The following is a 19,367-nucleotide window of genomic DNA, read 5'->3' as shown; positions in this document are numbered from 1 at the left end:
TGTATTTTCGTCAGTGCATTAAAGTAAATTATGGGTGTATTAACAGAAAAGAAGGGGACGATGGTCTGTTTATTACATTAGACCCAAAAGTTTTATTATAATATTTTTTTATTCATTGGGGACTTTTAATGCGTTTTGATTGGTTGGTTCATTAATTTGAGTGTGCAAACGTTCACCCACTAATTGTATTCTACAAAAGAAGTGATTTTGTGTATTATCATTGGATATACGCATTCATTTATAGGCCTTTGTCTTATTCCTTTAATTCCCTGATGTAATTATGTCAAATTAATTTAATTACTCCCGGCAATTATGCGACTGATAGAATTATTGTAATGTTAAAAATACATCCATGACTGCCAGATGCACCTCCGCTTTTAACACATAAGTCAATAATACTCTTAGTCCATTTTTTCAATCGTTTTTTTGGCATCTATGTCAATGTCCTAGTACGTTTCTTAGAAAACACAAAAAGAAGTAAATAATTAATTTCTAGAAAAGTAATCAAGCCAAGACTACAGATTAAAAGCTAGAGTTTTCCGTGTGGTAATGGGTACGAATCTTGGCCCAAATAACTCTGTATAAGTTATTAGTAACCACTGCTGCTTTGTCAGATACGCAATGAAGTTAAAGGTTCGAAATTATTTCGATTTTACTGTATTTTCATGTATTTTACTTTTTATCCAATATAATTATCTTTTTTATCTGAATGAATAAAAAATACTATAAAGAAATTAATGTCCATAACATATTCATTGTACTGTACATCACCAATATACAAAATATGTGTCGTAGATTCTATAGAAACAAGGTCAACTATACCCAAAATGAGCGCAGCAATAAGAATTTTATGTCATTTTTAAAAAAAGGACAAAGGGATTTAATCTTTATCTCATACAATTATAAACAAACCAATGTCAGAACGATTTTATAAAGTTTAGGGGGGAAATCATTTACAGTTGATTGTCATACCCCTCCCCCCCCTCTCTCTCTAATTTAAGCTTGCCTTACTTTTACGGCATGATTCTAGAAATGTAATTTTTATAAACAAAGTTAGATAAACGTCATAATGTTCCACAACACGAATCCGCCCTAATAAAAAAATATTACGCCCCCTAAATTATATTTAATTGTACAGAAACTGTGCTGCATAAAAAATGCTTCCTTTGTCTACCTTTTTTGTGTAATTTCTATACATTTTATATTTGATTAAAAAATATTTCTATAGACTGATGTCTTTTCAATTGGTTGGTATGTAGGAACTTTGTCGGTGAATATCAGGGATGTAGGTGACATTGGTATGTAGGAACTTTGTCGGTGAATATTAGGGATGTAGGTGACATTGGTATGTAGGAACTTTGTCGGTGAATATCAGGGATGTAGGTGACATTGGGCTTTTTATTCCACTAGTCCCCAAAGTTTTATAATAACGTTTTCTGATTCTTTAGCTTATCAACTTTGCTGACTATGGTCGATTTTTGATTGGTTGGTTCATTAAGTTTGGACCCCCTGTTTAATATTGGCTGTATACAAGGATAAATTGATATACTTCCCCAATAGCGATAAACAAATAACCCCTTATGTAGATTAAAATTATTAATTAAATTAAAACGTTTGGACACAGCTAGATAATGAACCAACCATATCAAAATTTAAAAAAAGTAAATTAATAACATTAGATGATTTAAAATCCTTGGGTACTAGTGTAATTAACATTATGATGTCACCCCCCTCTCCCTTCCTAGGTGTAAAAAGCATCAGAGTTTAGAATTGTTAGTTTTTCAACAATAATATTGAACCTAGTAAAAGTGTCTGACTCTGATTATGACGTAAAAAAATTAGCCAATGAGAGGCCAGTATACACTGTAATTGACCAATGATAAAATTTATAGTGGCCTCTCATTGGCTAATTTTATTCACGTCATAATCAGAGTCGGACACTTTTACTAGGTTCATAATATTAATCATAATTAGGTGGGTAAATTAGTATAACGTCCATTGTCCTATTCAGAGGCATGGAAAAGGGTGTAACCACCCCCTGGCAAGTTTTAGTGCCTCCCCCCCCCCCCCCGTGCACTCCTCTACAATTTAAGTGGATGTTAAAAGGAATTTGTGCGCTTCGTGCGTTAATAAACCAATTCTGGGGTGACGCTTTGACTTTTGAGTGGACACAAAAGAGGTATATCACACTCTAGAAATACATTTTTTCTTGTTGTCTGTAATACACCACCTCCCCCCCCTCCTCGATTTTGGTTTAAGGGGTTTTTGCAAGGAGGAAGGGAGGTGACAATGGATCTAAAATTCATATCTCTGACAGTCTTAGACTTTGGGTACACATGCAACTTTTATTATTTTGGCAAATTTCAAAGACATTGGGAACCAGCGCAAAGAATGCCGTTAAAACAATTATTCCCAAAGCAGACGACTCTTACTGAACTAACCAATACAAATACTAGCAAAAATTCAAAACAAGTTTATTTTGGTTTTTAAACAAAATAGTTTTCTTCTGAGAATGGGTGGGATAAACCAGAAATTCTACTGTGACACTTCAGTAACTATCCATTCTAATCAACCCCTTGTCAAATATGAAAACAAACCCCAATTATTTATTTTTGTATTATTTTGCAAGAAACGGCTAGTACTAAGGTCATACCTTTTATGATAAATTACAGACTATTCACAGAAAATAAGTCAGGATAACCTAATGTTAAATACTTTTCTTTCAGTGTTTAATAATTTCTTATTTTACAACTAAAATAATAAAGATTGCTATATCTAAATTTTTGGAATTTTCCAGATATATCTGGTTTTGAAGATATTAAGTTAGAACTCTAAAATTGAATTAATTGCCCATTGTCTCCTCCCTTACTTTTTTTGGTTTTTGGTTGCACTTGGCGCATCAAAGCCCTGCCCTATTCCTTTAGCCCTTGCAATGAATGGTCGCAGTAAAGCAATAACCCAAATTTGGATAAAATGCCTCAAATAAACATCAAATAAACTAAATTTAAGTTTGAATCATGGTTAAGGTATGAGTTATTTTATATTTTTTGTGGAAAATATATGTTAAGAATGAATAATAACATAGCAACGAGATGTTTCTTATTTAATTTTTTTCTTATTTAGATTTTGTATTTTTATTATATCAATATAATAAGTAAATAGAAGACATATAAAAAGAAGACAGTCCTTACCAACTTCAATTTAAATGGGGGTGTTGACTTCCCCCCCCCCCCCCCCTACACTCCAATTTTGCAAGATGATAAAAAAATGTACATTATATTGGAGATGGTCAGCCGATACCACTTTTATTTATTGACAGCTAAAATCTGTCTGTAATACGAAGCAATAAATAACTAATCTTTCTTTAATTAACCTATCCCGTAACCTTGCCAGAAATAAGAATTTGTATTCTCCAAGGAAAATTTATCTTTTGTTTTTCCTTAGCTCTCCTAGCTAGCTCTATGTCTAGAACCAGGTAGGGAGGGGACATTGGGCACTAGTCCCCAAAGTCTTATAATAGTGTTTTCTTATTCATTCTATGGGTTAATGTCTGGAAGGCTTGGGTTATTGGGCTGTTTATTATACTAGTCCCCAAAGTCTTATAATAACGTTTTCTTTTAGGTTAATGTCATGAAGGGAGGGGACATAGGGCTGTTTATTACACAAGTCCACAAAGTCTTATGTTAACGTTTTCTTATTTGTTGGACTTATAACCTTTGCGACTTTTAATGAATTTTGATTGGATGGTTCATTTAGTGTGTAACCACTAATTGCAATCTAATTTTGTGTAATATCATTTGGGATGTATTCTTATTCGTTCTTATGGGTTATTATCATGAAGGAAGGGTACATTGGGCTGTTTATTACACTAGTCCCCAAGTCTTATAATAACGTTTTCTTATTCGTTGGGTCAATAACTTTGGTGACTTTTTGTGATTTTTGTTTGGTTGGTTCATTTAGTTGAGTGTCTAACCACTAATTGTATCACCATTGAGAATGTAGACCAATTTTTGGGCAATTGTCTCATCCCTTTATATTCCTGGTCTAAAACTCATAAAAGGCAGTTTCCATCAAAGTGTCTTGTTGAGCAAAGAATCCCTCTTTTCTCCACTTGTTATAAAATAAATTAAAATAATGGGATGTGTTGTTAACTGGTGTTATTTCTACCCTAGGTTAGGTTATGCTGGGTACACTGTAGCCCCCCATTGTTAGAGCACTGTATATAGGCCCCGCAGGGGTTAATCGAAAAAGGAAATAACTCAAAAAATAAAGGGGAGGGTGGTTGGAATTTTTCGCTGGCGACTTTAAGCGAAAGCAACCATATAAGCAATGATTAAATTTAAAAAAAAACAGCAACATTTTTACTGGTTTACAAGAGATTTATTTAGCAAGAAGAAGCTTTATATTAGCCAGAATGTTATATGTTTTTCTTTTATATGTGTCCAACAAGAAAAAAAGAAACACTTAAGCAGATCATTTATTTAAATTCAAGGTTGTCTTTGTATTGGTCAGGTTTCAGTCTATTTTGCAAGGGTCCAATATCTCCTGGTAAGGAATATAAAATGTTAATATAACAAATATATTATATGATATTTAACGTTTTCCTTATGGTAAATGTGATGAAATAATCTATGTATATTCACAATAATACAGTGATAAGATAATGGAAAACAAATCAAATTTAGTAAAAAGAATGAGAATTACTTCACACAATGAAGAGATAACGGGAACAAAAATAACCTCCCTTCCCCCCTCCAATAAAATATATATTATTTTTAAAGTAAAATAATGTGTTACGCAAGGTCGTTCGTATTATGAGTCAGCTAAAAATTGTCGCATATTTTAAAATTAAGCTTTTCCTGGGTAAATTAATTCGTGTAAAAAATTCTTCCCTCTTATAATGTAAAGCATATGAAAAAACATAAATATATTAAGGAAGTTATGAAAATCTAGCCCCTAGCATCAAAGGGCTCTATGTCTAAAGGGAAATGGAGGGTCAGAAAAATAGCCTAAAACAATACCCAGATCTATTTATAAAATTAAAATAGCCTAAAACAATCTCAAGAAGCTTCATAATAAAGGAGAAACATATCGGTTAAGCGGTTAGCGAGATCCTTAGCTACAGACATAAAAGCTTTCTACTTTATATAATAGAAAAACCCAGGAGGCTATTGGCGAAGCCACTTGTAAATACAACAAAAGAAGGAAAAGAGAATATGCTTGAAGCTACAAATTAAAAACCATTTGGGATTACAGCAAATGATATTAAGCTGTATGTACAATTGTACAGTCTTTAATACTAGCAACTACGCCCCCTAGAAGCCTCTAGGGGCAATTAAGGTAGGAGGGGAAAAAGTCGACCTCAAAAGTTTCAAAAGAGTAAATAATATTTTTTTTGTGGGGGGGGGGGGGGTGGTGAAGACACCCTCCCCAAAAATAGTTTTAAACCTTCCCAGGACCTATAAGAAGCTTCACTGTAAAGGAGAACAATAAAGGTTAAGCGGTTAGCGAGATCTTTCGGGACAGACAAAAAACGCTTACTACTTTATATTATAGTATTTATAGTTGTATAAGAATTGACCTCAAAGTTCCTAGTCGAGTATAGAAACCCCCCTCTTCCTCATTTGGAAATAAATTTGAGAAATACAATTGCTCTACAAGATTTTCTTTATTAAAAGAACAGCCTACTATTACCAAAAATTGTAACATGTATTAGTATGCGACCATAACTTAATTAAATAATAATTCTTTCTCGCATTGTATTATAAACGGCTTTCCGCGGATATAGAATGTACAATTATGAGATTAAAACTAGTTTTTTTAGCACCGTGGTGCCAAAGGCACCGGCTAAAAAACTGGTTTTAATCTTATGATTGTACATTTTTATGTTCGTAGAAAGCTGCATATTATATGATGCTAGACATAGTTTTTTCGTATGGATGAGATTCGAGAACCGGTTCCTATCCACCGGATTCGAATGAATACGAGAAATAAATATACTTAACTCATTTACCTATTTGGTAATGATAATAACTATATAAGAATATTTATTAGTGAATATGTAAACTTCAATAACGTCATCTATTAACAAAAGATTAGACTAACCTGTAAGACCAATCTGAGCAAACGGAAGTAGGGTGCAGAACACGTGGTTAAACCAACCATACTCAAACATCCTAAACAGGTTTAATATGAGTGACATTCATTAGTTTTTTCTTAAGTACCTTGTAAACAAGCAGCTTCGCTCCTACACTGTAAAAAATATTTTTTTCATTTAGTATCAATTGATATGCTGGGGTTGTATTAGACCTGGACCCGTAAGTGTGCTGTATTAACAAAATGAATATATAACACCATGTAGTACTATATACCGTAATAACTATTACTATACAGAGATATTACGTTTTTAGTATCAATTCTTACCCTACAGAGTAACAAAAATTACGAACCAGAGTATTACAAACTTCCTTCTAGCGTATTGAATTTTATTCCATAGAGAGTATTAGATAATACTATAAAATGCACAATCTTTATTTAGTAATACATATTACTCCATAGAACACTAAGTAATACTCAATACAGTATTGGAATCTTCCTTATATCGTAATGAGGTTTTTTTTTGCTAGAACGTATAGGATGATGCTTTACAGTAATGAAATGAATATATAGTATTATCTGATGCTAAATTTTTTTTTATTTTTAACAGTGTAGCATCTAGGGTCTAAGTATCCGAAGTGAGAGGAAAAAGAAGGATGCCAAAACCTTCCATGACCTAAATTTATATGAATAAAATAGCCTAAAACCATCCAGGGACATATTATGTTAACTGGAGCAATGTGCCTTTTTTCTGATTAAACACCCAGGGTATTAGTTAGCTCAGCTGACAGCAAACCCTTTAATTATACAATCTTTGTCTGGAGGTTTTAACTGTGTATGGGAAGGAGTTGCGAATATTTATTGTCCAAGACATTCCCCCTTCTTTTATCATATAAGCATCGTGTCTGACATGATAGCGTCAAGAGGCAAAATTTTAGAGTATTTAGTTACTAGGCTTACGCTAAGGTTCGAACTCATCAACAATGTTTAACAATATAGACATATTTAAATTCTGTTAAATACTATATATATACAAGCGGCTACGCCCCCTAGAAGCCTCTAGTGGCACTCTAAATGTTTTTTTTTTATATTTAAATATGTCTATGTTGCGTTTGACGTTTATGTTTCGTTGAACTCTTTTTGTTAAATCGAGAAACGTAAATTTTTATTTTATTTTTTGTGATTTCTCTTGGGATGGTGGTGGTACCCTCCCCCAAATTAGTTATAAACCTTCCAGGGACCTATGAGAATCTACCCTGTTAAGGAGAACCCGACCGGTTCAGCGGTTAGCGAGAAACTTCGGTACAAACACACAGACAAACAAACAAACATCCTGTTACTTTAGTATAAGGATTTAGAATTATTATCCCTTATCTTAGTAAGGTTACAAACAGCATAATATTTGTTTTTATGTCTTATTCATAACAAACACACACACATATTTTGAAAGAATGGTGGAATTAAAAAATATATAACAAGAAATCAAATCATATGTTTTTTTACAGTTTTAATTCTTGCAATTAGCTTTTAAAAGAAGCAAATAGTTAGTAACAAGTTTAGTGACATTAAATTTAATATGATTTATATTCAGTTTGACTTTGGCATAGCATTTAACAACGTAAGGTGCTTGAGTTTTAAAATCAAGTGCAGCATATGGGGGGTTGGGACTCAGATCTAATTATGCAAAATTCCGTTACCCGCAAAAATTGCTTCCTTATATAGCATTTACTATGGTAGCCACTAATTCCATTAATCCCTCCCCAACACCAAAATGATGTATACTTTCTTGTAAAACATCATAAAATTATAAAACTAGCAAATAAATTACCTCTATATTCCTACTATTATTTCCAATGATGTGTGAATGCAAGAGAGGCTAACCAACTTATTTACCAAACTTTACCATGTACATTATGTCTAACTAGTTGCTTCGCCCCCTAGCATCTAGGGGAATTCAGGAGGTGTATGTTTAGTGGCCTAAAACCATCCCCCAAAACACATATAAAGCTTCCCTGATTTATACAACCCATTCAGTCTTGCAATTTATGAGATATTTAGCTTCAGGTAAAAAAAAACTTAATACCTTATATTTTAAGATACACGTGTATTCTACCAAAATGTGCTTTTTATTTGTCATTGAAAGAAAAAATTATTTAAATTTTGATTGGTGGATCAAAAGCAAAAGAAACATTAGAAACATAATATCAAAGCACGAAAAAAGACTGATAGTATGCATATAGTTTTATCTTTGGAGATTTATATTAAACAAGGATGACACAAGCCATGTGTAGCGACGTTCATAAATTTAGTAGAATATTTAGAATAAAAAACGATACTCATTGGATGTTCATACTTTTTTATTATTTCAAAATCTACCTTTACTAGCAGCCATGAAAATTAAATTCTTTCTTACATAGAATTCAAACAGATACCACAGGGCAATGAAAGGAGAGACAAATCTATAGAGTTAATGTTCATTAATCCTATTAATCATAATAAGAACAGAAAAAGTAAATTGCAGAGATGATGCTTATTTGTTATAGAAAGTCATATATTTTTAATAGCAGCTGAGAAATCATCATCCATTTTGAATGATAGAGTAGGAGTTCTACTAAAATATGTTATGTATGGTTGATTATTGTTTACACAAGTTTCTTTTCTTTGCACAATGAGTAGGAAACAATATACTCACTTTTATTATCTTTTATATTTGTAGCACAGCTACTAATAAGTTTAATATGTTGGTTTATTCGTTTGTTGGTTTGATAGAGTCAAAGCAGCAAGAAAAAAGGTTCGTAAGATGTGAATAAAGTTTCTAAATACATACAGCTTTAATCTTACTTTTTAGTAAATGTTCTTTTTTTAATCCTTTTATTAACTAATAATGACATCTCTCTAGCCTCTAGGGGCTTTTCCCCATGAGGCAATTAACAAAAAATATAAAAATATAAAAAAAATAGATAAATAAAAAATTGGAGGTGCCCCCACTATTTTTGATTTTTGTTTTTTGGTGGGGTTGGAGGTGGTCCCCCCCCACAAGAAAATAGCCTAAAACCACCACAGGACCAGTAGGTGTATTCCCTAAAGAGTAGAATCCGATCGGTTCAGTGGTTATCGAGATCATAAGGGACAGACGGACGGACAGACAGACATCGTTCTACTTTGTATTATAGACTAGCGGCTACGCCCCTAGAAGGCTCTAGGTGCACTTAAAGAAGGAGCTCATCTCATTTTAAATTTCAAATTAAAGTTTCAAAAGAGAAAAAAATATATTTTTGGGTGGGAGGGGGGTGAAAACACCCTCCCAAAAATAGTTTAAAACCTTACCAGGACCTATAAGAATCTTCACTGTAAAGTAGAACAATATCGGTTCAGCAGTTAGCGAGATCCTTCGGGACAGACAAAAAACGCTTACTACTTTATAAAATAGGATAATGACTTCTCCCCTAGCATCTTTGTATTAAAAATGCCATAAAGCAAACTTTAGAATAATTTCCCTTAACCCTTACATAAAGCTAACCTAAAATGGAGATCTTAATGGAAAGACAGATAACCTTACTAATTTATACAATATTATGAAGGTTTAGAAAAGATTTCAGGAAAAATTTTAAAGATATTTCAAAATAAAATACCTTTTGTTTACTAAATGTACTAAGTATACTTTTACTTAATGTTCTTTTATGTTTTATCTATTGTTCATTGCTCAAATGTTTTATTAATGCTTTTATGGTAGTATAAAACTTTATTAAAAACTAGCGGCTTCGCCCCTAGCCTCTAGGGGCTTTGCCCCAAGAGGTGATAAAAAAAAATTACAATGAAATCTTCAGCAAAAAAAGGACCAAGGAAATGTTCTGCAAAAACAAAAAATAGGGGGGGAATTTTATGTTTTTAGGTGGGTTGGGGGTGTCCCACCCCCCAAGAAAATAGCCTGAAACCCCCACAGGACCAGTAGGTATATTCCCTGAAGAGTAGAATCCGATCGGTTTAGTGGTTACCGAGATCTTAAGCTTCAGACGGACGGACGGACAGACAGACCTCAAGCTACTTTGTGTTATATATAATCCACACTATTATTAATATGATCGTTTTTAACGCTTTAAAAGCGAATCTTTTCTAGATTAAGATCCATCGTAACGAATAACTATAATTTAAAGCGCAGTAAAGACCAACACAATAAAATATTAAAGAAGATTTGAATTTGAAAAAAGCTATAAAAAAACAAATTCTTCTTTTCTTTAAATTTCTCTATGAATAGCTATTTTAAATCTTGTTTTATAACCATATTTATTTTTGTTTGTACTTAAATGTATTTTTTTAAAATCTTAAGTAAACAGAAAAGTGTTACAGGGTATTAAGTAGAAAATTATGTAACTGTATACAAGTTTTTGTTGTAGAAAAATCAGGGAATTGTAAGCAATAAGACAATTGACGTTTAAATAATGTTCACCCCCAATCATAAATAACATTAAACTCTATGGTGGAAAAGTTTGGTCACTGCTAGTTTTTACCAACCAATCAAGTTTTAATATTAGCCCTTAAGGTTTGAAAGCCAAAAAACGATAAAACGTATTTAAAAATATTTTTACGCTCGGTTAAGTAAAAGAACGTGTCCTAACTTTTGTGATTTTAAGAAAAATAGCTAGTCGGTGCTTTAGTAAGTAGTACATGTAAAATGATTTATAGAATTTATATATAGAATCGGTTTTTTTGTAAATCTCTTATTTTTGAAGTAATTTAAGCTTTTTTAAAAATAAGTTGGGTTTTAAGGTACTAAAACGCAACAAAAAAAAGAAGAAGAAAATTGCCATTATTAACAAAAATATTAAGATCTTCAATTTGACAAAATTTTTGGAAAAGTCCATTTTGTTGAACCCCGGTTAAGCAAAACTTTCAACTTTGGGAGCTCGTCGGGAATGGATTAAAAAATAACACAAAAGTTAGGACATGTTCTTTAGGAAATTCCTATGGAGAAGGGGAGACATTGGACCATAAATTATACTGGACCCCAAAGTTTTATAAACCAATTATCTATTTTGTTGACTTAAAAGCCTTGGGGACTTTATTAATCTTATTTCCACAAATAATATAAATCTACAGAAAAGTACTTTGGAGGTGTATATCAATTTATCGACCATTGTCCTATCCCTTAAGACCCCTTTAAATTCCAGATTAATATTGTAAATTTATTTGAATTAATTCATTATTCCTTACTTGTTGTTGACGCTAGGTAAACCAAACAGGATGATGGACAGAAGGACATAGACCCCGTCATACACTGCCAATGTCAACATCAACCTGTGGAAACTTTTCTGAACCTGAAAAGAGCACATTAGTCTCCCATGATTAAGATATTTATTTCTCGTATTCATTCGAATCCGGTGGATAGGAACCGGTTCTCATCCATACGAAAAAACTATATCTAGCATCGTATTATATCCGGCTTTCTACAAATATAAAAATGTAAAATCATAACATTAAAACCAGTTTTTTTAGCCCATGCCTTTGGCACCTCGTGGCTAAAAAAAACTAGTTTTAACCTTATAATTGTACATTCTATATCCGCGGAAAGCTGTTTATAATACGATGCGAGAAATAACTATTAAAGTTAACCAAATATTCAAGATTAGAAGTAAATTAAGGAACTAATATTACAATGAGTTAATTCAGAAGCAACCAAAAATATCAAATCTTTCCGTGTAGATCTTTGTAACCACTAAACCGATTAAGTAATCTAATCTAGGAAAGCTTCACCTAGTTTCTGTGATGGCTTTTTGCCATTTTACTTCAAAATCAAAGTCTGGGGATAGTTTTTAGCAATTTTTATCCCCCCTCGCTACCTTTCAAAACATTGCCTGTAGATGCTAGGGGCGAAGCAAACTTGTAAAGTAGCCGCCTGTTATAAAATAAACAGAACCGTTCTTGGGGGTGGGGGGGGGGGGTATAAAAGTGTCTAACTCTCCTAAAACTGTGAAACCCCTCTTTTTACCCCCGTCAAAATCGTTAAACATATATTAGATTTCCAACCTTTACAACCTCTCATTTTACCCCCGACCACATAAAAAAAAAGCTTGGACGTCAATGAAAATAGATATTCTGATTGTATTACCTTTTTCCTTGAAAACCAGATAATACAGAGAAGATTACCAATGACTCCCAGGCCTCCAACAATTATCTACAAATAATAATAATATAATAGATATAAAGTATATTACGTGGATATTATCACAGAGAAAAAATGGTCATCAATTTAGGTTGCTAACATAGAGATCACTTATTTGTCAGTACGAGGGAATGTGGAAAAGCCGTGTGATGGAGGGGATCATTATTTTAGCCTGCTGAAAGTATAATTTTATTAGAGTACATTACAATCCAGTGTGAGATCCAAGTAATATTAAATCCATTATAATATGGAATCATAGCAACAATGAGAGTTATGGCCATAAGCAAAAACAACTGAACAACATTTTAAAAGAAATTTTACTAATTTTTTACTGATAGCGAAGCTACTCTATAATTCACTTTATCTGCCTATCCGTTACTATGTAAAGCTATGGCGTAGATATGATTTTCTCGCCTGTCATTCAAGATAGACAGCTAAATTTTTTGTGAAGATTTCTTCTTCCAATAAGCATCCGGTATATAATTTACTTGGTACGTCGGTCTAAAAGCATGCAACAAAAAGCTTTCGTAATTTTTTTCTGATAAAATTTTTCTGACCACTAAACATCTGCTACTTAAATCACTGTCCGAATTTCAATCCTAGATTTATTTGGTTCGCTACTTAAGGATGTTGTATGTTTATTTAACTTGATGAATATTTATGAGAAAGATAAACAAACAGACATACGCCAATTTTAAAATGATATGCTAATAACAAACAATTATCATAGCATATTATACCACATTAATTAATATTGATTAGAAAAAAAACACATTAGTACTGACATAGATAAACATTATTGAATTTAATTAGATTTATTACAAAAACTATATTGTGATATAAACCGTTTTTTCTAAACTATACTACAATTAGAATTGAGAAGGCTTAAATAAAGCGAAATATATATTCAACAAAGAAGTGTGTTCTTACTGTGTAGTTAGCTCTAGCCGCGCGTTTTTTGAGATTTACAATGTTGAAACAATATTCCAATCCCTATCTAAAAGTAACAGGATGTCTCTCTGTCTTGTTTAGCAAAGGATATCGCTATCCGCTGAACCATTATAGTCCTTAAGCTTGTTATACGTCCAATAGAAAGTGTATCTAGGAAAGGGAACAGAAAGGGTAATCTTAGACAACAATTTGTTTCATTTTGAATATCCTTCTAAGAAATAATTTTACTTAGAAACAACCAAATATCACTTTTTGTAATGGTTTTTCAAAAATCTATTCAAATTTCTATTCTATTTTACAGAAAATGATTAAAAGGAGCCTAAAATGTCAGGTTTTTGCATTCTTACAGTTTAGAAGTTGAGAAATCGCCTCTACTTGGATTTTAAAATCATCCTATCATTTCTTACATTTATACAATTAAAATCTTATAACGTATACATCCCATCGGTACAGAGAATCTTTGCAAAATATTTCAGCCGTCTATTTTAAATCACAGTCGAGAAAATGATATCATTACTAACGAACTGACGGGCAGTCAAAGTGTATTATAGAGTAGCTTCGGTACTAAAACTGTTTTGAGTTGCCCTACTGTGAAAGTTAAAGTATGCTAAAAATTCCATTTCCTCGCCCAAAACAAATGATCTGAAAAGTCGGGGATAGAAATAAATTTAAAGAAATAAAATGCTAAACATAGCAAAAAAATCTTTTCCTGTGTAAATTTAGGTATCTAGTATTACTTAATGATTTGTTGTTATTTAAATGGAGAATGGAGATATTAATCATGTGTCTGTTATGGCCAGGAAGGGAGGGAAGGGTTTTTGATAGATGAATGCCGCGTTTTTTTCACTTCGCGAAATTTAAACAGAGTATACAACTATTTAATTAATTATTTCACTTAGAAAAACAAATTGTCCTCAATCCATTTTGGCTGCATATTTATTAATGCATCTTTTTAGAGCTGTATTAGACATTGTACAAATGGCTAAAATAATAATTTTAAAATTATAAAATTCTTAAGTTGTATACTCTGTTAAAATCCTATCGTCTTCGTTTAATCAATTAATGTCTAAAAAATATCGAATAAACGCGGCATTCATCTTTCAAAAACCCATCTCTGAATAATTACAATGGCACTCAAAGTTTTTTTTCTTTCCTGGATTTTTATTGGTTGGTAACAAACTAGTAGTTACTAAATGTTTCAACCAATGATTTTAATCCATACAGTAGGGGTAATTTTGTTTATCACCATTGTATCACAGTCATCACCTTTATTATATTAAATGTTTTTGGTAAAATGCCAAAAAAATTCCTATAGATATGTCTTTTTTCTCATAATATTTATGCATGCCTATATTCTCTCTTTTATAGAAAATAAGAAAAACCTACATCTTGTATATATACTTGTATAGTCATAAATTACTTATTCACCAGGTCAAGAAATATTATTCTGAAACCAAATTAGGACATATAAAGATTTTTTTAACTATGTAATTACAATTTTTATGTTTTACAATTATTTGCCAAATTTGTTTTTCATAAATAAAATTAAAGGTATTAAATTCACACCTCGGTCCCAGTTTAAGTTACCCTAAGAACCCTTAAAAAGCGCATTACTTGCTTACAACTCAATTATGATGCACTAAAAACCCCTCAATTTTGAAAAATGAAAACGGAGGGGGGGGGGTAATGTTTCTTAACCTCTCACTTATCTCCCAAATGTAGGGTGGGGGAGGGGGTGTCCGTGCTCCAGGATAGAATTGAAAGCAACCATCGATAATCCGCTTGCCATTGAACCATTCCCGCAACCTTGGATTTCTGGTGCATCATACGCACTGCATTATCCCTAGCAAATTGAATAAATAATATCACCAAACAGTTTTCTTATTAATTCGTTTTGACCGTTATGAAGCCAACTTTTGCGTTTTCAACCGTTTCTTAGTGTTTACATCCCATGAGGCCTCTAGGGGCACTCAAAGGGATTGTAGGAGTGATTAACTTTTAGTTATAAAATATAGAAGTAAAACAAATTTTTTTGTGTAGGCAATTTTTTCAGATGCAATATCCCATCCCCCCCTTCCACCCCCCCCCCCCCAATAAACTACAAATCCTCCCATGCCCTATAAGGAGCTTCACTTTAAAGGAGAACCTTATCGGTCTAGCTACACACAATTAATAGGTGGGGAGGGGTAATTCATATATACCAAAAAAAAAACTATGAAATTTGGTGTAGTAGTATAGCATATAATGATTACATCCAGTTGTATTTATGTTCCTGTCAATGACAACATCATACACACACAAAATCAGGGTTTAAAGGATATCCATATAATAAATTAACCGCATCTTTGTCTGTCTGTCTGTACTGAAGGATCTCGCTAACTGTTAACTTTACATGGTAGATTGTCATATTTCCTGGGAAGGTTTATATCTGTTTTGGGGGAGGATAATACCACCCTTCCAAGAGAAGTCCCACCAAGAAAAAAAAAGATTAAATGGGGGAGTGGTGGTTACAGTTAGTTACAGCAATCCGTTCAACTTTAAAAAGAAACACTGTGTTACTATTGGTTAAATTTATGGATTGGTCATCTAGACTTCTTATATTAATTTGTATTGTGCATCATTTCAGGTAGAGAGGGGACATTGGGCTGTCTATTAAACTAGTCCCCAAAGTTTTAAAATAACGTTTCTTATTCGTTGGCTAACAACTTTAAGGACTTTTTATTGAATTATAATTGGTTAGTTCATTAAGTTGAGTGTCAAGACGTTTCAATTACTTATTGTAATCTCATAAAAGGTAGTTTATGTATGTATGTGTATCATGATTGGGGATATATATTAATTTATCATCCATTGTCTTATCCCTTTAGATCCCTGGCATCATTTAGTTCAATTATTAATCTATTTTCTATCCTATTTCCTATTCCTAAATGCGTGTAAAAAAGGAACTTAAGCTATATCAAAAGATTCTAATGAATATAATTCTGGATAAAATCACAGAGTCAAAATATATATTTCAGGATATCTACATGAAAACGTTTTTAACATGTTAGTTATTTCTCGCATCGTATTATAAACGGCTTCCCGCGGATATAGAATGTATGAGATTATATGAGATTAAAACTAGTTTTTAGCCCCGGCTAAAAAAAGCTGGTTTTAATCTTATAATTGTACATTTTTATATTCGTAGAAAGCTGAATATAATACGATGCTAGACATAGTTTTTTCGTATGGATGAGAACCGGTTCCTATCCACCGGATTCGAATGAATACGAGAAAATTCTTTATTGGTCGGTAGGTCTATCGGTCAAAATTAAATTTATCGCCCATACACTTACTTTATTTACAATTATAAAGAGGGAATGAACGTATGTTTCTCTGAAATTTAAAATATTAAATAAAAACTTACAACATGAAACCAGTTGCCGGATTTTATTGATATTATTTGTTAAAAACTTGTTTTTCATTAACTTTTTCATGCATTATCATTCAAATTTTATGTTCTTCTCTCTACTTTTTTTTTCTTCCTAAAAAAGTACTAGCTAGTTATTGCTGTATTATATACAGCTGAAATATATTTATAAAAGTATATGAAATTGCCTCATTTAGAATTGATCCAAAGTTAACTTTTTGAAGAAAAATTTGATGCTTATTTTTAGTTAAATCAAGTAAAGGTTAAGGTAGTTCGGGAAGTTACCCTGTAGGGATAAAAGCCCCCGCAGTATTAAGACACACATGCAAGGGCCAGAAACATGTATATTTAAAATTAGTGGTCAAGTGGGAGGTTTTGTATTCCATGAGTGCAATATCAGTTAGGTTGAAAACCAAAAAATAATTTATTTTTTTTCAGATAAAAAGATTTTCATACAACCTATAAATAAATATTATAAAGAAAAGTTAAAATTGAACAATTCTTAAAGAAAAGAAGGATTTAAACTTTCCTTTCAATGAAAAATAAAATTTCATTCAGAATTTTTTTTTTTTTTAAGTATTTTCTTTTCTTGAAGTAATAATAAGACTGGGAATGGTGGGAAGAGAGAGGTGTGGATTTTTCCTTTTCAAAGCAAGGACAGTGAGCAAAATTATTCAGGGATATATAAATGAAAGATAAATTATCGTTTTCATATAAAGTACCCTAGTAAGCACTGATACCCCCCCCCCCAAACGAATTTGGGGAGGAAATACCCCCTAAAAATAAATAATTCCTAACAAAAAAATTTTGGCTCGCACATTTTTAATACTACGTATTTAATAGTATTTCATAATTAGGTAGGTACAGGGTTTGACAGAAACAGAAACAGAACACACTAAAATTTTTGCAAAGATCAAAAATTTAAAAACCTGAAAGCAAGGAGATGCAATCTCTAATCCCCCCCTCCCCCCCCCCCCTATTTTCTCCCTCTCGTTTCATTGCCATGTGTCTGGTTTATAGTTTCGCTACTATTTTTTGTCCTTGTTTTTTATTCTGAATTTCTTTCAACTTTTTATGATAATCTTTTGAAACATTTTAGATATCAATAATATGAATAGACGATTTTATTATAAAAAAGCAACGGTTATGCATTTTTAACGTTTTCATTTTTCTACTAAACAATATGTAAAAAGTAATGGGAAATTTGAATTTTCTTCGTGCATTTACTGCAAATTTTTCTTTGTTTAGTAAAATTTTCAGAATTTTTAAAGGCACAGCTTTTGTGATGGTAGAAAAAAACGCTAATGAAACCTTCCCAAGACTTTAAAAATCAAAACTATATAAAACAAAATTTTTGTATGGTATAATTATCTAAATTTTTGGGAAATAATTCCTTGGACAACAAGGTATAATATTAATTATCTCTATAATCAAGCCTAAAAAAAGTACCTCCTAAAACAGAATCCGATATTTACACAATTTTGCAATAAATCCATTTATAATATTGTTTAGACTTCTAAATTTATATTCTGCTTATTTGGCTTTGACACTCAACACAAGTGTTGATGTTCGTTTGTCCTGCCATTACCGTCTAATTGTATAGCTTCGAGTTTAAGAATCTTATCATTCTTGTTTCGTATATCAATTTTATATGAACAAGGATGACAACATCCATAAGCAGCGAAGTTTAAAAATTATGGATGAATTAATGAAACTTGGTGTAAATTTGTGTAATGTGAACTTATTCAATCCCTGAAAAGTTCAGCTGTTTATCTTGAATAGGAGTCGAAAAATCAAAAAAACTTAAAAATCTAGGAATCGATCTAGCACTTAACCAATAATCAAATCTCAATGAAACTTGATGGACATATGAAAAATCAAGTTTCCCCCATAGCGTAACGGACTGACTGACGGACAGACAAAGTTAATTATAGAGCAGCTTTGCAACTAAAAATTAACTTACCAATAAAATACCTTCGACAATGAAATTAAACAGACTGTAATAACTGCTCATTTTTAGACTCTGAAAATAAATTTTAAAAAATTAGTATTAAGATTTTTATTTAAATTACGATAAATAATGATTTTTTAGAAGCAAAACTCCTCTATAATTCACTTCTCTGTCCGTCCGTCCGTCTTTCCAAAATGCTAATTAATGAAATTTCATAGCTTCTGAACGACTAAACTATGTATAATTCACTTTGTCTTCCGCTACTTAGTGATTTTGTCATCCTTGTTGTAATACTGATTCCTAGGACATCAAAATACGATGTTATAAGCGAAGCAAATCTATAATAAAATGTAAGTATGTCCTTAAATATTACCCTGTATTTAAGAAGTGTTTACTTACAATTTTGTTTCTAATTTTATACATTTATATTCTGATTAATCAGTCTGACACTCTACAAGTTTTAATGTTCATTTGTCCTGCCGTCTCAGAGCTTCACTTTATGGATGTTGTCATCCTTGTTTTAATATAAGCAACCTCTATAATATTTTATTTTATAATAGAATATTGTATTGAATACGTATCTTTCACCTAAATATTAGAATCAAAGTATGCATGTCAAATTTTGATCCAATTTTTAAATCATCCGTGTAAAATTAAATATTTTTATGTCTGATATACTTGTACGGAATTTAGGTGGATTATACTTTACTAAATCACCGTTTCTACAAGCATCTTTTTAGGTCATGGTTTATATTTTTTATGGGTTTTTGTAAAGTTGAGCCAATAATCAGATGACGGGT

The 19,367-nt window shown here is 31.8% G+C and overlaps 1 protein-coding gene across 3 annotated transcripts in view; it reads right to left on the bottom strand.

Annotated features, from left to right (window-relative positions):
* The window catches only part of LOC145305974 (FMRFamide receptor-like), an 83,590-nt gene extending 64,955 nt beyond the window's left edge, over positions 1-18,635 (bottom strand). For all 3 annotated transcript variants that reach the window (XM_080147886.1, XM_080147888.1, XM_080147887.1), the window contains exons 1-4: positions 18,580-18,635; positions 12,203-12,268; positions 11,308-11,411; positions 6,106-6,176 (exon numbers count right to left, since the gene is read on the bottom strand). In XM_080147886.1, the coding sequence (XP_080004012.1) occupies positions 6,106-6,176; positions 11,308-11,411; positions 12,203-12,268; positions 18,580-18,630 (292 nt within the window). In that variant the 5' untranslated portion in view covers positions 18,631-18,635. The remainder of the gene's footprint in view (positions 1-6,105; positions 6,177-11,307; positions 11,412-12,202; positions 12,269-18,579) is intronic.
* Between the last annotated feature and the right edge of the window lie 732 nt (positions 18,636-19,367).

Source organism: Acartia tonsa, chromosome 14 (genome assembly GCF_053477335.1).
Source record: "Acartia tonsa isolate MP-2025a chromosome 14, ASM5347733v1, whole genome shotgun sequence".
Taxonomy (NCBI): Eukaryota; Metazoa; Arthropoda; class Copepoda; order Calanoida; family Acartiidae; genus Acartia; species Acartia tonsa.
Note: the sequence above shows the minus strand (reverse complement) of the source record. Positions and strands in the feature narration are given on the sequence as shown.